This window comes from Gymnogyps californianus, chromosome 16 (genome assembly GCF_018139145.2).
Source record: "Gymnogyps californianus isolate 813 chromosome 16, ASM1813914v2, whole genome shotgun sequence".
Lineage (NCBI taxonomy): Eukaryota > Metazoa > Chordata > Aves > Accipitriformes > Cathartidae > Gymnogyps > Gymnogyps californianus.
In genome coordinates, this window is record NC_059486.1 from 15,501,655 (window position 1) to 15,510,533 (window position 8,879).

General features: G+C 61.6%; 1 protein-coding gene across 1 annotated transcript; it reads right to left on the bottom strand.

Annotated features, from left to right (window-relative positions):
- Window positions 1-319: 319 nt before the first annotated feature.
- LOC127023022 (sodium-dependent serotonin transporter-like) lies at window positions 320-8,166 on the bottom strand. The gene is given in 14 exon segments (XM_050906908.1): window positions 320-397; window positions 906-1,073; window positions 2,227-2,327; window positions 2,555-2,654; window positions 2,803-2,934; window positions 3,293-3,405; window positions 3,728-3,855; window positions 4,118-4,221; window positions 4,923-5,057; window positions 5,360-5,448; window positions 5,451-5,497; window positions 5,770-5,989; window positions 6,143-6,277; window positions 7,947-8,166. Coding segments are annotated over 14 exon segments (1,770 nt in total).
- Between the last annotated feature and the right edge of the window lie 713 nt (window positions 8,167-8,879).

Below are 8,879 nucleotides of genomic sequence, written 5' to 3' on the forward strand. Positions count from 1 at the left end.
GTAAGGCGTGTTCACGGCTTGTGCCGTCGGCACAAGATCCCTCTGCAGCGGCACTCGCAGCTGCACCTCCGTCTTCACGGGGAGTCGGGGTTCACCTCCAAACCGGAGGAGTTTGGCCCCTTCGCTTCCAGCCCACGGGACTCAGCGGCGGGTCCTGTTCTCCCTGCTGTGGATCAGAGGTTTTCCCGCCCGCAGCGAGAACGGGCTCCGGTCTGCCAGCGCGTGCTGGCGGCGGCGGCGCTTCTGCCGAGATGCTCGGACACGACAAGAGCCGGTGGCCGGGGAGCTGCCGCCAGCACGTGCAGCCGCTGGGAGAGGGCTACACAGGTGACATGCACACCGTGTCTGCTTGGGGGTCTCGTGTTGTTTTCTCCGGCCGAATGCAGACGGCGAGGCGCTGGAGGGTGTAAGCAGGCAAAGAAAAAAGGCAATGGGTTTCCTTCCCGCACCGGGGCCTGGTGCCACATGCAGGGCTGCCTGCCCTGGCGTGCCGAAGCCATCCCCACCGGGATCTCGCTTGCTGCGGGGCCGGGGCCGTGTCAGCCTGCAGCAGACCGCAGTGGGCAGGAGGTGTCCCAAAAATGGGCTGAGAGGAGGGGTGACAGCTGGGGACGGTCTCCTGCCTCCGGGGCCATGCTGACGTAGCCCCGCTGCCTCCTGGCCCAGGCAAAATCACTGCTTCAGGAATACGACTTAAAACGATCAGGCTGCCGAGCCACGTTCCTCTGAGCCCTTTTCCAAGCAGCTCTCCAGGTGTGATTGAATTGCCACGTGAACAAAGATGCTGAGGACACGTCAGCCATCTGCCCAGCTCCCCGGCCCCGGTCTTGGGCTGACCCGAGTGGGGGTCCCTGCCCACCCCCAGCCCGAACAGGGGCCGCCGGATCGCCCACCCCGCTCCTGACCTGCTTGAGAGAGCCCGGTGTCCAGACGAGCTTGTACACCATGTAGAAGGGGATGCAGATGAAGGACGATGCTCCTATGAGGTACCCCACCGAGATGCTCCACTCAGGGTACTGGTAGTCGAAGAGCGTCAGAGGCGGCTGGTCCAGGAGGGAGCTGATAACTATGAACTGTAACGAACGAAGCAGAGGTCGTTAGGGAAGGATGCTCATGGGGCCAGACCATGGCAGGACGTGCCCCGCTGCCTGTCACAAGCAGCACAGGGCTGCAGCAGGGCTGTACAGCCCACAAAACCGCTCCCCACATAACATGGGTGGCCAGAAAAGCTCTTTCGGGGTGGCCAGGCATCCCTGCCAGATGAGCCCCCTTGGCTCCCCATGGAGAGCAGATCAGCTGTGACATCTCCCCAGCCCCGGCACCGACGCGGCTCATCCCGTAGGTTAACACCGTCCGCCTCCCGCTGCCACCGCTGCTTTCCTAACTGCGAAAGGCCAGCGTGGACATTGCAGTGACATTTCCCAGACTGCCACCCCTCGCTGGGTGTGGGCTGGGAGGTCTTCATCTGACAAACCCCACAGAGACGGTGGCCTGCGAAGGCTGCACGTCCCCATGCTGAAATGAAATCATTTGCCGTCTGCTTTGATTATAATACTTCTCTCTTAATAACCTGGGCAAAGCGCTTAGAGCCGTAATTAATCCTCACAAGGCCTCTCCTGCTGCAGATCCGGCGAGATTAGACCCCTCTGCCTCTGCAGACGGCAGCCTTTGAAGTGCCGGGGGAGCTGGCATTTCAAAGGGGACGGATCCGGCCCGGCACACAGCGCCGCAGTGCCATCAGAGACGCAGCCACGGCTGGCCGTGCCAGCGTGAGCGCAGGATGCTACGGACCGGGAGGCTGAAACAAGGCTGCACTTGTGCCCGTGTGAGCACCCAGCTGCCGGCTCCCAGCTTTGCCCCAGAACACAGCTCCAGAAGAGGCTGGAAAATATACTTCCAGCTCCCTTTCTCGGCGAAACCCGCTGTCCCAGCGCTGTGGGCAGCTTGTCGTTGCCCGTGGCCGGAGCAGCAGCATGGGGAGCCGGCAGGGAGGGCTGGCACGAGGTCCTACAGCCCCGACCAGGACCCTGGTCCACCCTCCCAGCAGCTTGTTCACCCCGTGCAAGCAAGAGGGGAATAATCAGCAGCGCAGGCGCCCGGGGAGCTGGGCAGCAGCAGCAGCAGCAGCAGCAGCAGCAGCAGCTGGCGAGGGAAGAGCAGCTCCCCTGCGGGGCGTTCAGAGGAAGGCTGACAACCCGGTCTTTAATTCGGGCTGTAGATACTCACCGCTAACAGGGCAGGGCTGATGGCGACCCAGCACACCTTCCAGAACATCCCCGGGGTGAAGCCCAGCATGGCTTTCACATCGTGGGAGAACCTCTGTATCCCTGCCGGAGGAGAGAGCTGTCACGGCCCCGGAGACCCATGGAGGACGTGGGTACAGGGAGATTTACAGCCACGCGGACATGATGCCCTCCGTGCCCCATCCCAGCCTTGCCAGGAGTCACACCCGTGCTTCTGCCCCTGCATCCCCTGGCATTTACTCACGTCCATCAGGTTAAACACCCGTGTAGGTGCCTGCAGGATGTTTTTCATAACAGAGGCAGTTTCTTACCGTAAAACCAGGAGACAGCTATCGTTTCCAGTAGCACCACCGCCAGGATTGAGCAGCCAGCACCGAACTCCTCCAGCAGCTTCACCACGTAGGCTCCCCCCTGGAACAGCACAAGGGAGGGGAGGGAGGCTGCAGACCCCGCGGGGATGCGGAGCAAGTCTTTGGCAAAGTACCGCACCAGGGGTTGTTGGAGAAACGAGTAGGTGTGTGGCGGGGACGGGAGCGGAGCGGTGCCTGGTGGTACTCACGTAGGTGAGGGTGCTCAGGGAGCCCAGGAAACAGACTGTGATGAGGCCGAGGACAAAGAGCTCCCGTCGCCTGGCCAGGACCTGGGGGTACTCGTCCATCACGGCCGTGATCACGGCCTCCAAGCCCCCAAACTGCAAAGGAAACGCTGGCATGAGGCGGAGAAATGAGTCGTGGGGCCAGTCCCGTTCTCGGAGAAAACCGGCTCCCCGCAAGCCCCCTCTGCCCGCAAGCAGAGTGGGGTCATCCCGTCCCGTCCCCTCCCGCCGGGGTGACCGTCCCCTCCGACGGGCTTTGGGGGAGGCCAGCTCAGACCCACTGGAGACGACGGCACGGTGCTCCCTCCATCCCTATGCTCGGAGGGCTCGGGCAGGCAGCCCTCCTTCTCGAGGCCGTAGCTCCCCTTGTCACCCCACTATTCCCTGTGGGACACAGCCATTCCCAGTCCCCACGCTGCCCGGCTGTGCTGTTGCGGTCAATGGAGTTCCCTACCGTGCTGTCCAGCCCCAGCGTTATCATCATCAGGAAGAATATGATGGCGAAGAAGGTGGATCCCACCATGTTGGCGATTGCTTCGGGGTAGGTGATAAAAAGGAGGCTCGGCCCTAGGAGGGGACACTGGTCTGGTTTGCCGTTCCCCAGCCGCTCTGGCACAGCCCTGGGTGCCAGCAGCGGTGGGAACACGCCTGGGGAAGATGCCCCAAAGCCAGAGCGGCCGTGCCTGGCCCCGGCTGAGATACAGGGGCCGGACACCTCGCTTGCCCTCCGCTCCTGGGAACCGCTCCCAGGCACAAGCCCCCGCGCCCCGGCAGACCCCAGGGCCGGCCATCACCCCGGCCCCCCTCAGCCGCAACGGGCACCCAGAGCCCTCGGGCAGCTGGGCACCGCGGGGCCAGGACGGGGCAGTCGCGCTGAAGGGAGGCGAACCTTTATCTCTCGCGACATCCTCCACCTCCACGTCCCTCATCTCGGCCATGTAGCCCAGCACGGTGAAGATGACGAAGCCCGAGAGGAAGCTGGTGAGGCAGTTCACCACGCTGGTGATGAGTGCATCCCTGGAAAGCAGAAAGCAGGGAGACGTGTCCTGCAGCAGAAACCCCCCTCGAGTTCAGTTCTCACCCCGGTTCAGCTGCCCTGGTTGCCTGCACCCCTGCCGGTTCCCTCTCCTGGCCCCGCATACCAAAACCATCCGTAAAATGGGGGAAAGATGCTCAGCTTGCGGCCACGGGGCACAGGAGCTGTCGGGATGCGGCTCCGCTGCAGCCGTGCCTGGCGCAGCCCCCGTGCCCGCAGGGACCCATGGCTGCGGGAGCTCACCGGTAGCAGTTGTTGTGGAAATGGTTGTAACTGGCCAGAGCAAGGAGGACGCCGAATCCAGGGCCCAAGGAGAAGAATATCTGCGCAGCAGCATCAACCCAAACCTGCCAGGAGAAGCAACAGGCAGGCTGGAGAATGAGCAGGGCAGGGGGTCCTTGGGGCTGGGATGGGGCTGGGAGATGCCCCACGGCGTGCCCACCCCATGGTGTGCCCACCCCATGGCACAGGGATGGGGTCTGTGTTGGCACATGCTGCCAAACCTCCTCTCTTGCCTGCCCCAGCCCCCCAGGAGATGTCCCGGGAGCAGGGGAGCTGCCACGGGACAGAGGGAGCTCGTTTCCACCCTGGGGTGCTGCAGCAGCGGAATTAAGCAATGGCGTCTGTGCTTGGCCATGTGCGGAGGGGGGACAAAGTCCAGGGGAGCCCCGAGACCCCAGTGCCCACTCCTGCCAGCGGAGCTTCGGCGCCGGCAGCGTGGCCCTCATTATCTTTAATGAGAATTCTCAAGTGCTGCCTGGTAATTACCCACAGGAAGCCTATTGTCAGGCCAGGGCGAGAACACGGCACAAACAAAACCCAGCAGCAATGAGATGGGTGATTCAATTATAGATTTACATTTCCAAGAGCCTGTCCAGGGCGTCTTGTTTCTGTAGGAACTAAGGGCCCCATCGCCCTGCGGCTCCAGCAGTGGGGCCAGACCCACGGGCAGGGGTGGGTGTACATCCCAGGGAGGGGGTCTGGGTGCTGCCATCCCTGGGGCGGGGGGCAGCCAGAGCCGGGACGGCACGTCCCGCCGCGCACTCACCGCGGTGCTCAGGAGCTTGCCCCAGTCTGGGCGCAGGTAGAAGACGACCCCTCTCCAGGCGCCGGGCAGGGTGGCTCCCCGGACCAGCAGGACGAGGAGGACGACGTAGGGCAGCGTGGCCGTCACCCACACCACCTGGAGAGAGGCAGCTGTCAGCCCGTGGCACCGGCAGAGCTGCTCCACCGAGCACCCAAACCACCCGTGTCGGGCAATGGCTGGCTCGCTCGTGGCTGCCCGGGGTGGCCGAGGGGTAGGGCTGTGGGGAGGAGGCGATGTCCCCTGTTTAAGCAGCCAGGTGAGCTGCAAGACCCCACCAGGGCTCGATCCCTCCTGCCTGGCCCTGGCCATGGAGGGGATGCTGCGTGCCAGGCTGCGAGCCCCCGCATGCCCAGGCCTCCGTGCCCAGGCAGGGCTGGTGCTGGAGCCCTCTTTCTTACCTTCCCGGAGGTTTTCACCCCTTTCCACAGGCTGAAGTAGACGATGGTGAAGATGAGGAAGAGGCAGAGGAGCAGCTGCCAGTGGATCCCCCCACGTCGAACAGACCCCCGGACTTCTGGATCTCCAGGACCTTCCTCCTGCGGGCAGGGATCCCCACAGCCGGGGAGGGTGTCTCAGGCCAGCACGGTGCCTTGCCGGCAGCCGGGGAGCGGGCTCGCTCCTGGGCAGGCAGTCCCACGCTCACCTCTCCCCTTGAGCGCGGGGAACGGGGACGGTGAACTCCCCAAGAGCATCCCCACGTGGCAGCCTGTTCCCAGGCACCCCAGTCCTGCTCCCTGCACAGCAGACCCGAGTGCCTCCGTGGGGACATACCCCAGCTTAAACACATCGTCCACGTCCGCGCACTTACGTATAGAACTCTTCGGCAGGGGACCTGGAGAAGTTGGTCCAGGTCACGTTGCTTCTCCCGAAGTAGTTGGTGCAGTCGGGCGTGTTCCAGGGGTTGTCGCAGCTCGCCCAGGGCAGGGTGCCCGAGAAGGACGAGTAGAAGTAGTAGAGAGCCCAGGCGATGATGGTGTTGTAGTAGAAGGAGACGTACAGGCCAATGATGCAAATGGCAAAGCCGATGCCTGCGGAAAGAGAGGGGCAGAGTCAGCAGCCCGCGCCGGTCCAGCCCTCTCGCTGTCCCCTGGGACACGGCTGCAGGGACCTGCACAGCCCCGCTCACGAACGCTGCGTGGCCCCGAGTGCGTGGCGGTGGCCTGGGGCTGGGCGTCTCTTACCTTTAAAGATGGGGCAGATGCGCTTCCAGATGGGGATGGCGCCCGTCCTGTGGAACTGCCCCAGGGCCAGCTCCATGTAGAAGAGGGGCACCCCTCCGAAAACAGCCATCAGCGTGTACGGGATGAGAAAGGCTCCTGTGGGGCGAGGAGCAGAGCGGCAGTGACCACCGCGGCCCCGCGCCGGCCGGTGAGCACAGGCAGGCTGCGGGTGGAGGGCTGCCAGCGCCGTCCCTCCCAGCGCTGCAGGGATGTGTCACGGAGGAGCACGGACGAGGGGTTCGGATGCGTGTTTGTAAGATGCTTTGCAAATTATCTCTTCAGAGGGGCTCGCAGATGTGAGGACCCCGCTCGGTGCCCCAGCTTCCCGGGGTGCTGCATCAGTCCCCGCTGGCATCCCAGCCTTCGCTGGGGAGGGACTGTTTGGCCGGGACGGTACGAAGAGCAATACAAACCATCAGGGCGCAGGGGATGGGGCACCAAGCCCCTCTCAGGTCTAGAAGAGTTTTGGAGAAAATCCCACTGAAAATGCACGGTCACCCCAAGACACAAATAATTAACGCTGTAATCTGCATTATTCATAACAAAGTCATTTTTACCAGGGCTACACTTGTACCCCATGGAGGTTTTGGAACTGGAGCTGCTCTCCGCGCTCGTCAGAACAGCCCTGTTGGGATTAGTTAATTTAACCCCCACGGCTCCTCTCTCCGAGAGCCCTCCGCGCACTCCACCCTCAACCCCTCAAGGGTTTCTCTTCTCGGAACATCTCCAGCTGATGGGTGAGCCCACCACCAGCCTGGATCAGTGCTCCCGCTCTGCGTGGACCGTGGCTGTCCTTCCCAAGAGCTGCTGTTCGAACTCCTCACCCTCCTGTGTGCGTGGCGGGGCGAGGAAAGCATCTGCCCGAACCACATCAATGAAGAGCGCGGCTGAAGTTTGCTCCCAGTCCCACAGGAGTAAATCACAAATAACTGTGCTTCAGTGTGGGCACCTGGGAGCCACATTTTAGCCTTGAGTATGGTACTAATTATCTCCTCCTAATTTTCCCAAGCGGTAGAGGACGTTACCCGAATGCCGTCTTTGGCAATTAAATCCGCTGTGCTTTTGCAAACAGCACAAAATTTTCATTCCCCATCTTTAATTTCCATGCAAGGGTTTTTTCTACCCTGCTCTAATTTAAAGCAATTTGTTTCGATGTCATTTACTCAAGGTTTTTTCCTTCACGGAGCTTTTGTATCTTAACTTTCTGTTGATCACTCACAGCATCGAACACCCCGAGCCCTGTGCGGCACGGGGCTGAGCGTCCTGGGGAGCCGGGGCTGCTCCGCGGGGTCCAGCACTGCCGGCTGCATGGCCGGGATCTGCGGCAGGCGGCTGAGATGCTTGCGAGGATTATTTTAAAACGCGAGCTATCAGAAAGGGTTGCTTTCACAAAGTCGCAAGATCATAAAGGGTACAAACCTCCTACCCCAAATTTGCAGATTCTTAATCCTTTTATGCAGTTTGGACCACACTAATTGTCTTTGTGATCCTAGAGCTATTAACGCACCTCTAACCGTGCCGGGGAAGGAGTGAATGACACTGGGGAAGGAGGGAACGGAAGGAGATTTTGAATGAAGAAAGACACAAAACAGAAAAGAGACAGATGTCAGGAGAAGTTGGGTCAGTCTCTAAACCGCCCTGTCCGGAGAGGAGCAGCTAGAGACAAAGAAAGAAAAGAAACAGCGAGTTTTTCAGCATTGGAAAGATGAAAAACAGATTTCTTTTCTCCAAAAGAAGACTTAAATAATCCTGGCGGTGTCCTTACCCCCTCCGTTTTGGTAGCAGATGTAAGGGAACCGCCAGACGTTGCCCAGATCGACAGCGAATCCGATGACCGAGAGGAGGAAATCCATTTTTTTACTCCACTTGTCCCTGGGGTGGGTTTGGGGCCCCGGGGGCACGGGGCCGGCCGTGGGACCCGGGCGGGGGGCCGTGCCCTGCCGGGGAGGGCTGCCGGCGGGTGCCGGGCAGGGCTGCTCTGCCATCCTGCCGCCCTGGCAAATCCTGCAGGATTCAGGCTGAGTAACTTGGGGACGGGAAGGATTTTTCTGTTGCTGATGACAGATCCGAGGAGGGGAGGGTCAGGCTGACTGCGCTTCCCCACCTCCCGCTGGAAACCCACGGCACCGAGAGCAGCCGGCAGAGAAACCCGTCCTCTGATCAAAGGCAGGAGGGGGGAGAGCAGTTTTCCGAGCACGGGGCTGAGGCGCGGGGACCAGCCTCACCGCACGGGTTTCTGTCCCCTCTGCTCCCTGGGTCTGCACCCAGGCGGGTGCAATTTGGGCTTGGGGTGGGGTTGGTGAAACGGCACCGTATTTGCACCCAGAGGTGGTGCTCCTTCCTCCCGACAAATAATTATTTCTTTCTCCTTGGTGTATTTTGCAATTACTGCTCCGCGAATGATGACACCAGACCCACCAAAGGCAGACGACTGCTCATTCTCACAGGGGAACCTCTGCGGAGCGAGCGGGGCCTGGAAATGTCCCCCAGTTGGGAGGCAAGCGGCAGGACACAAACTCGACCGGCGCTCGCCGTGAGCCCACCGGACCCTCGTGGGCTGGGGGCATCGCTGTGTGCTGCCGGGAGCCAGCACCACGCGCACAGAGCTGCCCGGTTTAGGTCACCCCGCATCGCCCTGTCTGTCCTCATGGACTTGCTGGGTCTTTCTGTAGCAGAGGGGTGCAAGTTGTTGCAAATA